The sequence below is a fragment of the Cyprinodon variegatus genome, unplaced genomic scaffold (assembly GCF_000732505.1).
Source record: "Cyprinodon variegatus isolate N-32 unplaced genomic scaffold, C_variegatus-1.0 Scaffold390, whole genome shotgun sequence".
NCBI classification, from domain to species: Eukaryota; Metazoa; Chordata; class Actinopteri; order Cyprinodontiformes; family Cyprinodontidae; genus Cyprinodon; species Cyprinodon variegatus.
Window position 1 is genome coordinate 35,046 of NW_015150843.1, and position 19,060 is coordinate 54,105.

Sequence of the window (19,060 nt, forward strand, 5' to 3'; positions counted from 1 at the left end):
CTGGGACGGACGCTTTCACCCCCGAACCAAAACAAAAACAGCCCTGTCAGTAGCTCCTCTGTCTGCTCAGACAGTTTCTGCTGCCTCACAATGCCGCTGAAACCATGTTTTATCTACAGCATCGGGGCGTCTTCTTTGCTCATGCTGATCATCGGCATCGCTTTAGTTTTATCCAACGTGTTTCCAAATCTTATGCAGTCGCTGGTTAAAACGGTAAGCTGATTATTTGTTAGCTCAACATTTTATTATTCTGAATGTATCTCTTTATTCCACCATTTGTTTTGAGCTGAGGAGGTTCATTAGACTATTCATGTGCTGCGTTTATATAATTAATCCACATTTGGAGTTGTTGCAGCTAATGCTGCGTTATAGCTACATTTATTAAACACTTTGTGTCCTAATTTTGATTAGGGAAAATATTCATGTTAAAAATGGAGGATAGCTGCAACGTCATGAACAAGCTAAACATTTATATACAGTTAAACAGTTAATCCCTTTGCAATCATAATTAAATGCTCACCTCTGCAGAAAAAAAGGATAATTTCACAGTTTCTTTGTCATGTGATGGGAGACAATTCATCATGTGCAAATGATTCAACCATGATCATTCGAGGTCAGATGCTTTAACCCTTATTTAACCTTTTGTCCCCTTTAGGAAGTAGTCCTGAGAAATGGGACAGATGCTTTTGAGGCTTGGCTAGATCCTCCTGCTCCAGTCTACATGCAGTTTTACTTCTTCAATCTGACAAACCCAGAGGAGGTGCTGAAGGGGGAGAGGCCAGCTGTGATGGAGATTGGGCCATACACATATAGGTGAGAGGCCAGCTGCAGAACAGTGATGGGTTGCTGCACATTTAGGGGTGAAAGTAAAGGATATAGCAGAAAGCATCGCCTGCTAAGGCTGGTTGTGATATAGGAATCCAAATTTGGGAAAAAAAGGTGAAATGCATTATTTAAAATAAGGATCAAGGAAAAATGGGGAGAAAGGATCAAATGAAGACTGTTTTACAGAATATAAAGAAGCTAAAGGGAGAACTCAAAGGGACAGAATACAGAAAATAAATGGTAGATTGGGTTTTGAACCTAAAGATTTTAATTCAACATTTTGTTTCATATGTGAACATGAAACAAGAATTTGTGAATTCTGTGGAAACGGCAGAGCGTATGATTATATCTGTATGCATAAGAGAAAGAACACAATTAATAAGGAGTTTTGAACAGGTAAAAAGAGCAGACTATTTTAAGGAAAAGTACTTATGATATAAGCTTTTTGTTCTTGGTAACTGGATTACTTTAAATGTAATTGTTTTGTCTTTTCTCGAGCATGTTTGTCCTGGTCCCCACCCTTTATTGGGCTTTGGTGGTAATTCCCCCCATTGTTTGCCCGCCACCATTAAAACCAAAAAGAAGAACAGAACCGCTTATTTTGTTTTTGTTTCTTTTTCTTTTAACAGACTAAGCAGCTCAGGGCACAAACAATTCTACAGGTGGTTGCAGTTAGGCCTCAGGGCAAACGTACCAATTCCTTGATGAGAAATGAATGGTGGAACTAAACTGTTTTCCAAAGTGCAACTGGGTTACTAGAAAGGAAAATAAAAATCCACCTGACTGTTTGGTCTTAAAAGTTATCTTTTATAAGCAAGGAAGCTTATATTTACTTCAACTTTTTTGATATAACTTTCTAGGGCTGAAACAAATATTTTGATTGATCGTGATTTAGTTATTGATTTAGTAATTGATTAATCATTAATTGGAGTATAGAGACTCTAAAACACACCTTTAGCTGAGAGAGCAACACACTTAGAGCAGTAATTATATTTAAACTGCAAAGAAATACATAAATATTTAGTATTTAGAATTTTTTTTTTAAAAATTGTCCATTAATACTCTTCCCAGAGCTCCTGCAGTGGAAAAGATTTAGTTTAATTTGTTTTAATTCTGTAAAAAAAATCTATTTCAAGGATCCTTTTGCTATTGGATTAAAATATTCATTAGTTGCAGCCCTATAATAATCAATATGATTCGGGGGCATTAAAAGGAAATTTCAAATCCTTTCATATCGAGAATGTTTTTAAAAACACTTAGCATTTCCTTCCACTTTATACCTATGTAAAAGTTTGTGTATAAGTGCAATTATTAAATGCTTCCATACGGTTATTCAAATACAGAGTGTTGCAGAAAGCTAAGAAAGTTAAGATAATACTATTATTTTAGAGGATAATAAATAGAATATTAAAAGAAAGATCCATTAAAAAATGGCAGAAACAGCGGGAATATGAGATAAAAGGAAGATGGTTTTGAAAAATACAATACAACCATTGCTGCATAGCCCAGATGGCCTTTTTAAATGACGAGCCATAACATCTGTGAGAAAATCATCAGTTAACAGTTATTTCATCCAGTACCTGTAGCTCTACAGTACTTTTGATGATTTTAAAAGTGCAAATTCAAATTGAAATAAATGTACAAGAAATTATTTGAGTGGAAAAATAATTTGATTATAATAGTTCTTGTTTTTCTTTAATTAGAACTATAAGCTGTATATTATTGTCTAATTTTCCCCTGGCACAGAGAACACCGGCCCATGGAGGAGGTGGTCTTCGGGAGTAATGGGACTAGAGTTGCAGCCGTCAACCCTAAAACCTACTTTTTTGAGCGCAACATGTCCAGAGGTCCCGAAAGTGACCTCATCAGAACGGTTAACATCCCTGCTATGGTGAGCGAAAGAATAAACAGAAGCTCTCTTATTTCTTCAGTAATTGAGTTACATATAAGTTTCTCTAGTTTATGTTATTTTTTCAGTTTTTAAATAAGAGCAAAATCTTAACATTTGATTAAAAAAATTACAGGTTAAAAACAAAACGGAAATGTTTAGCAGATTTTATTTAACTAAAAAAAATGTTAACAATTTTTGGTTCTTAGTCAAAAGACAAATATATGTTTATTAAAAGTGCTTAAATATTGTTGAATGTACACAGTAACTTGTGTTTAAGCTTGCTTCATGGGGCTATTATAGTAACTGATTCTATACAATTCCTGATTCTCAGGGCTTTAAAATGAAATAAAATCTTATTATTTTAGCTGTTGTTGAGCTTTTTAGAAGTTTTTTTTTAAATAAACAATGAATAGTTAGATATGTTTTCAATATTTAAGATAAAAGAAGATTTCATGGGTTTTACAAACCTCCTGTTATTTTACTTCTGCTGAAAAAGATGATTTTCCTGCATTTTTCTCCCTTATAGACAGTAATGGAAAGATTTAAGGATAATAAGGTTGCAGCCAACTTGATCTCTGCCTACATGCTCTCCCAAGAAATTGGCCTGTTCACCACCCACACTGTGGGGGAGCTACTGTGGGGATATGAAGACGGCCTGCTTAAAGCCCTCAAAGTGGTTGATCCTAATCTGGATGACAATTTTGGACTTTTCTATAAAAACAATGGTTCAGACGATGGAGAATATTTGTTCTTTACTGGCCAGCAGAACTATAAGGACTTTGCAAGAGTGGACACATGGAATGGGAAAAGGTAGATGCCTTTTTTTGTTTTGTATCTCAGTAAAGTAATCTACTCCCTCAGGTTTCGATAAACCCAGAGTCAGTATCTATTATTTTTAGAGCACTTTGTGTAATCCCCCCCTATTGTTAATCCGTCACTAATTTTGTAGACTGTTTTAAATGAAATGGGTCATATGAGTGACTTGCATCAGCAGTTTGCTAATTTTGTGTCTGTTATTGTTTTCAATATTTTTGTGGTTAACTAATTCTGCAAAGATCTCAAAGGTTAACCCATTTTCACTGCCCTCTCAGCAGCCATGCTATGGCATGTTAAATACTTGATGGTAATTTGAATTCTTAACAAAGTTCCAAGGAGCCCAAATCATCACAATTCTCAACCATCCTTTATGCTTCGCAATGGCTTAAGTAGCCAAAGAGATTAGGTTTGGATATGTTTACGCATCCTTTCCAGAGTTCTCAGTAATTAGACGATACTGTTTCTGTGTTTACTATTTTAGTTGTGAAGCTCAGGCGGTCTCATTGCATATAAAACTGTTTCTGATTACAAAATAAAACAATTGTAATTGTTTGGATTGTGGATGCAGCTCGTTGGATTGGTGGACGTCGGATGAGTGCAATATGATCAACGGAACCAACGGAGCTTCTTTCCACCCAATCATCAGTAAAAACGAAGTGCTCTACATGTTCTCCTCTGACCTGTGCAGGTAAGCTGCTGCCACGGCAAGCATGGATCTTAGAATATAAAACAGTTTTGTGTTGTGAAGAAAAAAGCTATGTGTGACTGTGCAAAACCAGGCATTTTAATAAGTAACTTCTGCTATCCCTTCCGACACATTTTGCTGATGCAGCATATCTCTACCTTCTGACCCAATTGTTGGCTAAATACTTTTAGTGAACATTTCACTCTTTTCACCCTAAGCTTTATCTGCAACATTATCCTGATGTAGAGATTGGATGAAGGACACTACTGTTGCTTGAATTGTTTTTTAAGTAACTGAAAATCAGTGCTACATAAAGCATCTATGTAACCTGTCTTTTCCAGTAAATAGACAAATATGAGGAAGTTCAGTATACAGGCCTTCTACCTGCTTAGCCTGATTATAAAATGAACAAGTGCCAAGATAATGTGAACCTTTGAACGCTAACTGTAAGAGCTGTTTTGTTTTGCGGTAAGCCGATTTACTGGAAGCCCAAATAAACTCATTCGGTCCTCTGTGCTACAGCTTTAAACAATTATCTCTGCCTCCAAAGAATACTCGGCATGTGATTCTGTTTTAAAGGTCTTTGTATGCAGTCTACACCGATGATGTGATTGTGAAGGGGATCCCTGGCTATCGCTTTGCCCCCCCCTTCGAAGTTTTTGCCAATCTGACCGTGAACCCGGCCAACACGGGCTTCTGTGTGCCGGCCGGTAACTGCCTCGGCTCAGGCCTGCTCAATGTCAGCATGTGTAAACAAGGTGGGAAATGAGGGGGTTAATATTTGGCCTTGGTGGTTAATGAAATTTCCCTAATGATGATCTGCTTGCATATTTGTATCTTGCTGGTGCTTAGGAGCTCCCATCATCATGTCCTCACCACACTTCTACCAGGCTGATGAGAAATTTGTGAAGGACGTGTTTGGCATGAGGCCTAAGAAGGAGGAGCATCAGACTGCCATTGATATCAATCCAGTAAGATTTAACCTAATTTCATTTAATTTAAATTAATTAAAGGAGCAATAAATTAGAGATTTACTGCATAATTCACCTAAATATTCTCATTTATTAACCAAGATGGAAGTAATTATTCCCTGTAAACAAACGATCCTCTCCATCAGCAGCGTCACAGTGAGGTTTTTCTTCTTTTAAACCTAGAGGCATATTCCAGAACGATTTGGATGCATGGTGTGTTGCCCTTATTTATTTCCTGGTACTTGAACCAATCATAGGAGAGTTCCAAAGGTTTACAAAACAGAGCGAAGCATTTGGTATTTTATGTTGGCAAAAGAGCAGCAGCCTGCGAGCAAGGACGCCAGAAATAGAAGCAGAGCACAGATTGTCTCAACAGTACAGTACCTTCAGCATCATTTGTGTTTGGTGGGTTGCTCCCATTTGAATGCTTAGTTATCATTATTGCTTATTGTTCCTTTGATTCCTTAACATATTTAATTATCATGTTAATTGGTTTGTAACATCTGCAGCACAACATGATCCCACTAGGTGGTGAAATATCTCATTTTAACCGCTGCTAGTCTGTGGTGAGCCTGGGGACAGTCGTACTAGGTACTGAAATCTTCCAATGATAAGCTTTGACAGCTGATATCATCTTTTCACTCTATAATAACCTGATTGATCTCGGCATGGATAATTGATAAGTGGCAGATGGATTAACAACAGTAAGCACCTGTGATCTCATCAATGTGCAGATTTAGTGTATATTCCTTTAAAACAACTTAAATAGTGCTAATTTTCTTTGCCTTAAAGTGTAATGTGTTTTTTTTTCTCTTTTTCTGACATTTTATTTGTTAGAAGGAAATTATTTTTACAGACAAAGGCAAAGTTCTGCAAACATTTTTTTTGTTGCAAAGCTAGTAAAGGACATTTCCAAACAGTCCTTGAAATAGAAGCCTTGACTTCTAAAAATAGAAGCTTGACCCTTTCAAAAAGTATGAACTTTTATCTGTTTACACAATCATACTATGTTGTAATAATTGTCCCATCTAAACCTGAACCTTAAGGTGCCTGTCATAGCTTCATTTTTCAAGGGTTGCAAGGATTTCATTTCTGCATTGCTGCACTGGTGCTAAGCTTTCAGATCTGCCAAAATAAAAATTGCATTATCATCCAAAGGAAACCTGCAACCAACAGTGACGTAAGCTTTTATAGCGTTAAGTGCATGTTTGAACCCTGTAAACCAATTATGGTTTACCCCCATCCTGTTTTCCTGTAGTCTACTTGTTGCCATGGGAGATCTCTGAGACTTTGCAAAGACCTATGATCTATCTGCAACCGTCTTCAGATCTGTGCAGATGCTTTTTCTATAAGGAAATGCACAGTTGAGTGTGTGCAGCTTAACATGTAGGGTGGTTGACATTTAATCAGAATGGTGCTGGTTTGAGTTTCAACTTACATTATTTTTACCAATTGGCTATGTAGCTATACTGTCTTCTTCTATTCTGCTCTCATCGGCTGCGTTTATGATGTCTTGTAAGGAATATAATGCAACCTATTGTAGTCCTACTTATAGCTGTGCTATAACCAAAATTAAAACAGCTGTAAATATAATTTGATTTATTATACGGATTAAAATTGTATGTCTTAAAGATTCTTCTTGTGCTATTAAAGCCTGACGTTGACCTTATAATGTAGAGTAACATTTTTCTTCTTTAAATGGTAGTAGTTGGTTTAAATAGTCAATATTAATGTAATTAGGTTCAAATGTTTAGATGTTATGCTGGAAGAGTTCTGACAAAAAAATTGATAAAAGACCAGAAATCTATTGAAACTAGATTTTTAAGGTTAGCATAAATATGGAAAAAGAAAGTTTTATAGAAAAAAAAAATCATCCGTCTAGAGTAAACAATTCTTGTCCCATTTGCATTTAAGTTGTATCCATCTTTTTTTTGCTTCCATTCATTTGTTAATGTGTCTGTCAATCCATCATCTGTTGTATAATTTTAGACATATCTGAAATAAACAATGGGGTAACTTGTGTGTTTATTGGTTAAATATTAATGGAAGAGAGGAATGTGATTCTAAAAAATATTTTTTTGAATTTTGATCTAAAATTGCATCTCAAACCTTGCAGGTGAATTAAGACACACAGACGAGATACAAGGCTGTCTTCATTGTGCTAACAGGTTTTGGTTTTGTTTTCTGCAGCTGACTGGGATCATCCTACAAGCCGCTAAACGCCTCCAGATCAACGTCTATGTGGAGAAAATTCCAGACTTCAGGTAATCAGCTCACTTCCTTAAGCTGTCGCTTGTCACGCATTAGCTCACTGGAAGTTGAGCTGACAGGTTGTTACTCACAAATCTTACTGTGGCAATTGGCCTTAAATGAAAGCAACAACTGAATGATTATTCATAACTGGGAGGGGCTGTCTGCCAGTAAAAAAATAAAAATTTTTCCATCATCCCTCTGTTAAGGACCTTTGGAAGGAACCTTTCTCAGTTGTTTGTGCATGTATGACATCTGACTTTCCTTCTTTCTTGTTATTCTTACTGCTTAAGCTATTTCCAAAATACAAAATACTAATACAAGCTTGGTGTTTTGTTTTTTGTTTGTGCATCATAAGGAGAAGTTTCATATAGATTTTATTTTAAGAGGCAAAAATCCACCTCTTAATTCAATTTAAAAGAGAAAAGAAGGGCTTATGTTTGCAATGTAAAGCTCTTTGGTTTTCTGTTTGTTTGTATTTCGGTTACACTAGCTTCTGTGGTATACGTACATAGAATCACAAAAAGTCTGTCCTGAAAAGAACCTTTTACAGTTTTAGGTCACTGTCCTTACCTTACTTTGGGTAAAAGGTTGGGTAAACCAAAGCAATGTTTTTAGCCCAGCTGACTGGCCAGTGGTTTATTTTGGCAGACTAAACGTTTTTACAACTTTTTAATCTTTCTCCCTGTTTCTTTAGTTTCAACAATTTGAATTAAATTAACAGAACATGTTAATTTATAAAGCATATATCCTAATGTCCTTATGGTTTTTATTTTTTTTTTTTGTGATTAGATGCCCAAATTTAACTGGTGGTCTGAAGCAGCCAAGATACTGTCAATAGAAAAAAGGCATTGTGTAATCTTGGTGGATTCACACCAACGGACCAGCTCAGAATTTTTATTATTAGCTCTGCATGCGCTTTCTATTATCAGGTCAGTTATAATAGACATCTATAACCATCAGATGGGCCCACTATAATCCCACTGCGGGCCAGATGTGGCTCAGAGGCCTGAATGTTTTGAGCTACTCATTTTTATCCCTCTTTGTATCCAATATATTTTTTTTGCACTTTTACTTTTCCTCCTTCTTTCATACCTGGAAAAATGCTGACTTGCATAACTCCATTAGTTCCTTGTTTAGTTGATGCACATGCATGCAATGACTAAACAAAATCCAACTGATTTTGTTTAGTCATTGCATGACTGAAGGCACATGATTAGAGGTACCTGGAAACACCTCATACTTCTGATCACTTGGTCTTGTTAAGGTAAATATGCAAAATTCTTAAGTTTTTATATATTTATCCTAATATTTTCTGATTTCTGTAAGTAAAAAAAACCCTTCAAAAACATGCGTAGCATTATTTTAAAGTTGTTTATTTTCAAGGATTAAAATGAATGCATGAATCATAGACAACATGTTATAAGAAAGCTTGGCTGCTTCTGATCACTGCCGCCTGCAGGGCTTGCTAACAGAAGTGTTTTGGGGACACAGTCATTGGCAGACAAGGGAGTATGCATTAAAATATCTTTAGTTTAACCTGACTTCTCTCCTCTTATTAGAAATATTGAATCTCCATTTATGAACTCAAATTGTAAACTAATTTAACTTCCATATTCTGAGGTTTTAATTGTTTGACAGCCTTTGCCTCTTTGTTGCATTTTGACTTAATGGATTTTTTTTTTTTTTTTACTTTTTTCTCCTTAAAACATGGAAGCTAAATCGGCTTATATTGTAAAAATATGTAAACATAACTATCTTTGGACATTATTGCAGTCAGAAACAAGAAACATTGGCTCTTTTTTTGGTTTCCTTTCAGGCAAGCAGAGAATGTGCCGACAGTGATCCTCCCTGTGGTGTATCTTAATGAGGTAAAAACTAATAAAATTTGATTCATACTAATTTCAGGCAATATTCAAAGTAAACAACCTCTATTTTCTAGTTTTCGTTTGTTTTGTTGCTTTTCAGTTTTATTTAAATTTTTTCTTGTTTTTTGCTTAATTGTTAATATTAATCTTACAGATAATATTAATGGTGTTATCAGTGTAATCTGTGATGGGATTTATTAAAGAAATTAAATGTTAACTGGATTTTTTCACTTTTTTATTCCATAGAATAATCAAATATAAAAAAAGTTGCTAGTGTGATTATTACTTCAATAATTTAACTTCTGTTAAGACTAACGTGAGGTAACTAAATTTAAATTTCATTTTAAGGTTAACTTGCTACAAGGTAAAGTGGTGATGAAAGAATAAACTTTAACAATTAAACAGTAATCTCTTTAGGTCAGAAAATATTTATTTTTAATTTACAACCAGATGAGCAAACTTTAAAGCAATGCTGTGTTACAGTTAGCCACCAGGTGGCACTTGACCTGTAACTTCCAGGTTTAACCCCCATTAGCTCATTTGCAACATTGCAGTGTTGCCAATCAAACAGTCACACTTTATGTTTTTGGGAAATGAAAGCAGAAACTTTAAGACTAGCAGATTGAGAGGTCATGGAGTTACTTAAAGACACCGTCACATTCACAGCTCTAGGCAAGGCAAGGCAAATTTATTTGTATAGCACAATTCAGTACAAAGACAATGCAAAGTGCTTTACATGATTAAAATAAAAGAAAATAAAACTGAATCAAAGCAGGTAGGAAAAAAAATTAAATAAAAAATGCAGAAACAAAAAAGAACATTAAAAACATTTGGACTAAAGAAAATAAAAAAGTTGAACTAATGATGTTCCAGTTGAACTGTTTAACAGTCGAATGCAATCCTAAACAAATGTGTTTGTTAATCTTGATTTAAAGGAACTCAGGCTTTCCGCACTTTTTACAGTTTGCTGGAAGTTTGTTCCAGATAAGTGGAGGATAGGAACTAAATGCTGCTTCTCCATGTTTAGTTCTGGTTCTAGGAATGCAGAGCAGGCTGGAGCCAGAAGACCTGAGAGGTCTGGAGGGTTCATACACTGATAGCAAGTCTGTGATGTATTTAGGTGCTACGCCATTCAGAGCTTTATAGACTAACAGAAGTATTTTAAAGTCTATTCTCTGAGATACAGGGAGCCAGTATAAGGACTTTAGAACAGGTGCTCTACTTTCTTAGTCTTAGTGAAAACACGGGCTCTAGATTATATCCTTTTAGTGTAGTTAGCTCTTGTGTTAAAGGGGAGCTCAGACTGCTGTAAAGATCCACTAATTCAGCATCCATTCTGTCACATTACTCATTTAGCAATGGATCTGACCCTCTAACGTTACAAAAGGATGTATCTGAGAAGAGAATTGGCACCAGGTGCTGTATATTGACCTCGAAAATAATTTAATAAATCTCAAATTAAGCTACTACTGGGGTCAAAAGGTTAAACTGTTGCTTTAAAGAATTTAAACCTCATTAGTACACATTAAAAAAATCTGAGTTATCTGTTTTTTATACATCTTGACAGAAATGTAATATTTTAATTTAGGTTATTTTTACTTTTGAGTAGACTTAAAATTGCTTTTTGCTTTATGTAAAGTTAACTGTATTTATTGAATTAGTTATATGGATTATTTATGTATTGTTTGTGAAACTGTAAAGCTTTCTGTTGATTTTCTTCACCTGACCTCCAGAGCGTTCTTATTGACGATGCATCAGCCAAGAAGCTGCAAGTGATTGCTGTTCAGAAGAACGTCGTGGAGAACATTCCCTTCATGCTGATTGGAGTGGGCATCATCCTGGGAGGAATCTTTATGTTTTTGATGTGTCGACAGAAACTCCCAGAGGTGAGCATGCACCACAGAACGATCACGAAAGGGAACATCACATGAGCTAACACACTGGCTTTTGTTTTCCTTATTTACATGAAAGAATAGATTATTAATCTGGAAAAGGTAATCCTGTTTCAGTAGGTCTTGATCACACTTGAATATATGTTGTTATGCAGATATTTGTATCTCGGTTTTTAGTTCATTTAAAACTGACTTTTTCCACATTTAAATGAGGGCCAAATAAAGTTTTTCAATAAAGTTATGCTAATTTGGAAATAATGAATAAAAAGCAATATTTTGGTATTCAGAAAATTGTTTGCTAATAAAAAATGTAATGTTTGCTGTTTTTCAGAGCTCTGCAGCCGAACGTCAGCCCTTGCTCTCATCCTAGCACTAAACAAAATATGTGATGAGAAGAGTGGTGTTGCCAAAAACGCCATTTTTTTTTAATCTGGAGGTCACCACTCATAACCTATGCGTTTTCTTTTTAATATTTTAATTCAAAGGCTTCGGGAAACCTATGCGTCTGTAACGAGCATTTAAGTTTGCTGTATTGTTGCTGACATTTCATTTTTTTTTTATAAGTCTTACCTTTTTAACAACTAAATATGGGATTTTCAATGAAACCAAGTACAATTTTAAAGTATTAAAACTAATTGTAATTCTTTAGTTAAAAAATAAAAACAAACTGACATTGCTGATCTCTACGTAAAATATGCTTTAAGCTGTGCATGAAACTGTTACCTTCATGTCTCTACTAATCAACTCACTCCTATACCTTTTTTTTTAGGGAAAAGAAAATCTGTTTTAAGGTTTTGTGTACAAAAAGGATTTGCAAATACAATGACCATTGAAATAATGTTTAATGGTGTATGTATGGTTTGTATAGACTAAATGTTTTTATTTGAGACAGCCTCAAAGGGTATTTATAGTTTACTCAATGACTATTTGATGATTGGATCTGCGAGTTTCTTGCCTTTTAGAGTTGTAATGTAATGGGGATTCAGTTGTTTGAAAACAATGGCATTCTACATAACTTGATTCTGACAAAGGCCCAATCCCAATGTTCTCTCTACTTACAACCACTAGCCTTTATTCACTACTACTAGCCCACACCCACTACTATTACAACTTTGAATTGAAGCCACAAGGCATAGGGCTTTGTAGGAATTGGGACACCCCTCGTTACATGTTTCGTGTTCTGGTGACTAAGCAACTGCGTATTTACATATGCACATGCGGAAGATACGTCCAACCATGAGAGAGCGGAAAAAAAGTTTTTTAATAAAATGGAAGATAAAAAAAAAAAAAATAAAATAATGTTGACTAAGGATCAAGTGGGAAACGCTCTTAAAAGGTTTGTGAGTAGCTTTTAAAAAAGCTGTTTTAAGTTAGTCTTAGAAGAACTGTTTCATAATCCTACTTCCAATGCAAACACCCGTTAACTGCCGCATCTCAACCCCTCTGGTGCGTTGTCTGCCCAGCGGGCTTCTCCGATCTACCACTCTCCTCCACGATTTCCCGCTGTTGTTCCTTAGCTCCTGAGGGGCGCACGGCTGGCCACCTTGTATTGGTTCTAGTCTTCTCTCTGCCAGTGATCTCGCACTGATTTCCTGTTGCTCCTGCCTTAGCTCAAGCATGCCGTCTTATCTTCCCTCTGTTGTCTGGGAGAATCTGTTGAACCCAGGGATGCCGACAGCTTTGTTTGGCTTTTAAAAGTAAAAAAAAAAATGTTGCTCCGTAGAATCTCTTTACTCCCTGTTGAGCTGTCCCTTGCCAGCATTTGAGATCCCTCGCTCTGAAGGGCTAGATTCATTCACCCTACCCTCTTATGTCCACTACCCCTACATGCCAAGAGGAGTTGGGACATCCCTACCCTCAAAGGAACACAAAACATTTAGAAGTAGGGTGAAAAGTAGGGATATGGGGCTGAAATGGGACTGGCCTAAAGTATATGACATAACACATAAACAGTATTGCTTCCTAAGGACTAAGGGATAGGTTTTACCTGCTGTGACGGTTTTTGTAGGAACAGAAAACAAAAAATGTTTTGTTTTGTTTTTTTACCTGCCCAATTCAACACTTCTTTTTTGTTTTAATGATGCTTCTGGATATTGCTAAAAAGGAGTGTGCATTGAGTTTTATGGATGTGTCATAACATGCATTTTAGTTTGTTTTTTTTCTATTAGGAAATGTAAGTTGCTTGAGAAAATAACTGTTGTCCAGCTGGGTTGAGGTTTTAAAAGTTGCTTATTTGCAAAAAGACAGCTTGGTCCATTTTAACACTGCCNCCTATACCTTTTTTTTTAGGGAAAAGAAAATCTGTTTTAAGGTTTTGTGTACAAAAAGGATTTGCAAATACAATGACCATTGAAATAATGTTTAATGGTGTATGTATGGTTTGTATAGACTAAATGTTTTTATTTGAGACAGCCTCAAAGGGTATTTATAGTTTACTCAATGACTATTTGATGATTGGATCTGCGAGTTTCTTGCCTTTTAGAGTTGTAATGTAATGGGGATTCAGTTGTTTGAAAACAATGGCATTCTACATAACTTGATTCTGACAAAGGCCCAATCCCAATGTTCTCTCTACTTACAACCACTAGCCTTTATTCACTACTACTAGCCCACACCCACTACTATTACAACTTTGAATTGAAGCCACAAGGCATAGGGCTTTGTAGGAATTGGGACACCCCTCGTTACATGTTTCGTGTTCTGGTGACTAAGCAACTGCGTATTTACATATGCACATGCGGAAGATACGTCCAACCATGAGAGAGCGGAAAAAACGTTTTTTAATAAAATGGAAGATAAAAAAAAAAAAAATAAAATAATGTTGACTAAGGATCAAGTGGGAAACGCTCTTAAAAGGTTTGTGAGTAGCTTTTAAAAAAGCTGTTTTAAGTTAGTCTTAGAAGAACTGTTTCATAATCCTACTTCCAATGCAAACACCCGTTAACTGCCGCATCTCAACCCCTCTGGTGCGTTGTCTGCCCAGCGGGCTTCTCCGATCTACCACTCTCCTCCACGATTTCCCGCTGTTGTTCCTTAGCTCCAGAGGGGCGCACGGCTGGCCACCTCGTATTGGTTCTAGTCTTCTCTGTCCCAGTTATCTCGCACTGATTTCCTGCTGCTCCTGCCTTAGCTCAAGCATGCCGTCTTATCTTCCCTCTGTTGTCTGGGAGAATCTGTTGAACCCAGGGATGCCGACAGCTTTGTTTGGCTTTTAAAAGTAAAAAAAAAAATGTTGCTCCGTAGAATCTCTTTACTCCCTGTTGAGCTGTCCCTTGCCAGCATTTGAGATCCCTCGCTCTGAAGGGCTAGATTCATTCACCCTACCCTCTTATGTCCACTACCCCTACATGCCAAGAGGAGTTGGGACATCCCTACCCTCAAAGGAACACAAAACATTTAGAAGTAGGGTGAAAAGTAGGGATATGGGGCTGAAATGGGACTGGCCTAAAGTATATGACATAACACATAAACAGTATTGCTTCCTAAGGACTAAGGGATAGGTTTTACCTGCTGTGACGGTTTTTGTAGGAACAGAAAACAAAAAATGTTTTGTTTTGTTTTTTTACCTGCCCAATTCAACACTTCTTTTTTGTTTTAATGATGCTTCTGGATATTGCTAAAAAGGAGTGTGCATTGAGTTTTATGGATGTGTCATAACATGCATTTTAGTTTGTTTTTTTTCTATTAGGAAATGTAAGTTGCTTGAGAAAATAACTGTTGTCCAGCTGGGTTGAGGTTTTAAAAGTGGCTTATTTGCCAAAAGACAGCTTGGTCCATTTTAACACTGCCCACAACAAAATTATTGTGCACTTTTCTGATATAAGTTAGACCATTTACTGTTACCTGACAAATACTGTTGATGTTTCTTGCTTTGTCAAGGGTCTTTACACCACTACTTAATGGTCTAAACATAATGTGTAATCAATGCTAAAATTCACAGAAATGGTTCCATTTGTATTGCTCACTTTGTCTTGTCATCTGTCACAACCAATAAATTATGTGTGATTCAAACATTATTTACTTTGTTTTTACCTAAATCCCAACTGTTTGTTCAATTAGTGAGAATAAGGTAACAACCTGGATGATATAGTCATTAGAGATAATTAGAGGCGAACTTGATTAGATGTCTTAAGAACCTTGTATAAGCTGTTGGATACTGACGTTTTAGGTTACTTTTGTATTCAAATGGATAGCTGTGTTATTTGTTACTGATAAAAGGAAATTGACTTTCTTTTTTAATTAAGCTAGGATTATGTTGAAAAGCTCAATTAAACTATATACATTCATAAATCAGCCAGTCTATTAAATCTATTTTAGGGATAAATTATTTGACTTATCATTGAACAATCATTATTTTAAATGTGAAGAAGCAAAGCTATCTTTCTCCTATCTTTAAAAATGCTCAAAAGTTTATTAAAATAAAAAAGGTTTGCCAACATTTAACCATCACTTTCCCATATCAGAAGTGCAGCTGTAGAACAAAGAGATTACCTACTTGATCCAGCAGGATCAGGCTGTTGGCTTTCACAAAGAACCCACAAAATCCCTTGAAGGCTTCCCACACTCCCATCTCTTGGCTTTATTGGTTGAGAAATATAGGCACAAACAGCTATTGGTCCAGCTGTAGGATCACACAGTGGATGTTGATTAAAATTTCACATAAAAAAATGCTTAAAAAAAAATAATTGATGGACGATGGATTCATTCCATATGTTAAGAAAAACAGAAAATCTATTCAGGAGTTTCACAAAGGCGGTTATCCAAATCAATCTAAACAAAATGAACTTCTTTAATCAGATGTGAAAAAAACATTTGTGATTATTGTTTTCTTGCCTTTGTCAGAAAACAGCTCTGCCCAGCTTTGAGCAGGGTCATCTAACCAGGCGATCATAAGCAGAGTTTGGATGATTATACAGCTAATACAGAAAATACTTTCTTATAATTATATTCGATCTTTAGACATAAGCGAGAGAATGTTACCCTCAATGCTTGATATAAAGTTTAATAACATCTGTGGTTCTTAAAAGATAATCATAAAGTACTTGGAGAGAAGCGCTTTTTTTTTACAGTTTGCACACTGCATTCTGTGTTACTGTGTGTTTGCAGTTTTCTCATACTTCTTTCATCCATGTTAAGCTAAGCTAACATAACTATTTAAAAGTATCTATACATTTTACAGAGTATCCACTTATCAGAACCTGTACGACGCCTTCAACGATACCTCTGACGTGGACCTGTCCTACATTACCAGATTAAAGTGTACTTTGGATACCTCCAGATAAACCTTGACTTTGGCTGTCATTATAAAACTGATAAGTACTCAGCAAGAGATTTCCAACCCTGATTTTGACTCAGGCAATTGGTTCTGCCAAACATCCACCTTTACAGTGACAGATGTATTGAATGAATTAGAGGTTAACTCCTCCCCAACCAAATGAAGGCCTTTAATACAAGGAGCGAGGAACCGCACAGCAAGCCTGGATAAGAGTATCTACAAGCTTCACCTGAAAACAGCATGAGGACGCTTCAGGAAAAGATCATTATCCTCTCTGTTTTTCTATCCCTTATATGTCTGACTCAGGTTAGTTACATTTATAAATTAACAATTTGTAACCTGTATCAATAAAAAAAAAAATTCTGAAGGGTCTAATATTTACTTTTGCAGGTCAATGCACTACCTGTTCCTGACGACTGGAATGGCTTGATCCAGAGGACAAAACGATCACTGCTGTGGCGTTGGAACAGTATGAAACCTGTTGGAGCGAGCTGCAGAGATCCTTCAGAGTGTGGTACGAAACACTGCAGGTAAAACTAAATTCTTTCATTCATAAATTCTCTACTGTAATAGGTTTTGTTTTCATGGCATCTGATCATCCAGAATGTGTTGATATACCTGTTCCACTTCCACCTGTTTTTAAAACTCATCTTTACTTGAAAAAAAAATATTATTTCTGCCATTTAAGCATCTCTGTGTGATCAGATTTGTGTAAAGCTTTAATTACGTGTTCACATGCATTTTGCATGGTGCAATCAGAGTCCTAATGCTGTAATTAAGCCTGTCCTTATCTTTGCAGGAGAAACAAATGTTCCTTTTGACACTCCATCTCTGCAAAAGAACCAGAAACACAACTCTGAAACAAATGGACCAAACTGTGTGAAATTTCCCTTCTACTGAAAGATTTGAGGGATTCCTTTTTTTTATTTTTTCAATACCCTTTATGCCCCTCTGGAGGAACTTTAGCCACAGAAAGAAAAACAAAGCTGTAAAACCATCTTCCACGTGTCAGCCTCATCACTGGACAAGTTGTGTAATCTGAATGTATGTTTGATAAGAAAATACAAACGTTCTTCCACAGTCTTTGAGCTCTGAGTTCATTGGTACATGTTAGTCTGATGTATTTATTTGTACTTTTTGTAACATTGTAAATATTCAAATACACTCTACTTTTTTCAAGAGCTTATATTGCCCATATCTTCTTTGCCTTTCAATTTTACAGCATCGTAAACTATCCCTCACATCTCTTACCGCCTTTAAATGGAAAAGAACATGCAAATTGTTCTTTGATATACATATAGTTTTTATTTGTTGATCTGTTTGACAGTTTCCTTTTAGGCAACCAAACATGGTCGTCATCTAAATGCGTTTGCAGTTTTTACGTAAAAATCTATTTTGCTCATGAATCCCTCTGTTATACAAACTGAACTCGTCTCGTAAATATTCACACAATGTTTGCATAAATAAATGTGCATTAAAGTTGCCCATATGTGAGAAAATAACTTAGAAACTTAAACTATTATTTGAAAATGAGTGAAGGTCAGAATCTATCTTAGATCAAACAGAACAAATCTCACAAGCAACATTTGTCTTTTGAACAACTCCTCTGCTTATACCATATGTAAAACATTTCAATTTCATGGCATATTACAAGAATTCAAAATCTATCAATATCAAGGACATTTCAGACACTCACTGATCATGTTATTTGATGTCTCTTTTGGCTTCAGAACCGTCTTTATTCTTTGTGCGATTGATTAAAGTAGGACGGTGATTCTTGGTAGAGTTGCTGCAGGGGTCAGCTACATTAAAAGCAATGTAGACGTAATACACAGAGTATTGTAATATGAATGTCTTTTAAGAAAAACATAAAGAGATGACTTTCATGGTAGTAAAGATAAATGCAGAGGGTGTGTTTGACGGACATGGATACTTGGAAGCATTGGTGTCAAAAGTACACACATTTGTTACTTAAGTAGAAGTATAGATACTGCAGTTAAAAAACAAAGTGGTAAAAGTTGAAATATCAACTTCACCTCTTTACTCAAGTAAAAGTGAAAAACGATGTGCTCCAAAAACGACGTAAAGTATAAAAGCATAAGGTAAACTTAAAAAAAAAAAGGCCAGATGCCGCTATAGGAATTGAAAGCTACATTTTCCGACTATTTCTAAAAATTCTTTGAGAGAGGGCCAAGGATGAGGGAGGTCTTGTTGGTCTTGGTCTCCCGATACGCTCTCGCCTGTGTCCGACTTTTCAGACATTTCAACATCTTTTTCTGAATCTATATTGTAGCATGGCATAGACAATTCACGTTGGCAGTTTGAAGAACACCTGCTTGCTTCTGATGAGTTCCTTTAGCTAACCAATGAGTGTTTGCATTATATGACCCATCCAATTACACTAGTTTTCACTAGAAGTGGATGGCACCAATGATCTGCATTGGATGGCGCACATGACGGGAAATAAATATTTAGAAACATTAAACAGAAGCCAAGAGTAACGAGTAACGTTTGTTTTAAAAAATGTAAGGAATAGAAAGTACAGATACTTGTGTGAAAATGTAATGAGTAGAAGTCAGAAATAGGA

General features: G+C 35.9%; 2 protein-coding genes across 2 annotated transcripts; both read left to right on the plus strand.

Annotated features, from left to right (window-relative positions):
- The first annotated feature begins 3 nt into the window (after positions 1-3).
- LOC107092708 (lysosome membrane protein 2-like) lies at positions 4-12,481 on the plus strand. Its single transcript, XM_015387315.1, has 11 exons — positions 4-213; positions 656-813; positions 2,572-2,716; positions 3,243-3,526; positions 4,101-4,220; positions 4,797-4,975; positions 5,070-5,188; positions 7,379-7,452; positions 9,258-9,309; positions 11,040-11,192; positions 11,530-12,481. The coding sequence occupies exons 1-11, from the start codon at positions 91-93 to the stop codon at positions 11,566-11,568; spliced, it is 1,446 nt and encodes a 481-aa protein (XP_015242801.1). The 5' UTR covers positions 4-90; the 3' UTR covers positions 11,569-12,481.
- A 4,221-nt stretch (positions 12,482-16,702) lies between these two features.
- Positions 16,703-17,547, plus strand: LOC107092692 (liver-expressed antimicrobial peptide 2-like). Its single transcript, XM_015387296.1, has 3 exons — positions 16,703-16,779; positions 16,864-17,003; positions 17,273-17,547. The coding sequence occupies exons 1-3, from the start codon at positions 16,714-16,716 to the stop codon at positions 17,292-17,294; spliced, it is 228 nt and encodes a 75-aa protein (XP_015242782.1). The 5' UTR covers positions 16,703-16,713; the 3' UTR covers positions 17,295-17,547.
- Positions 17,548-19,060: the final 1,513 nt, after the last annotated feature.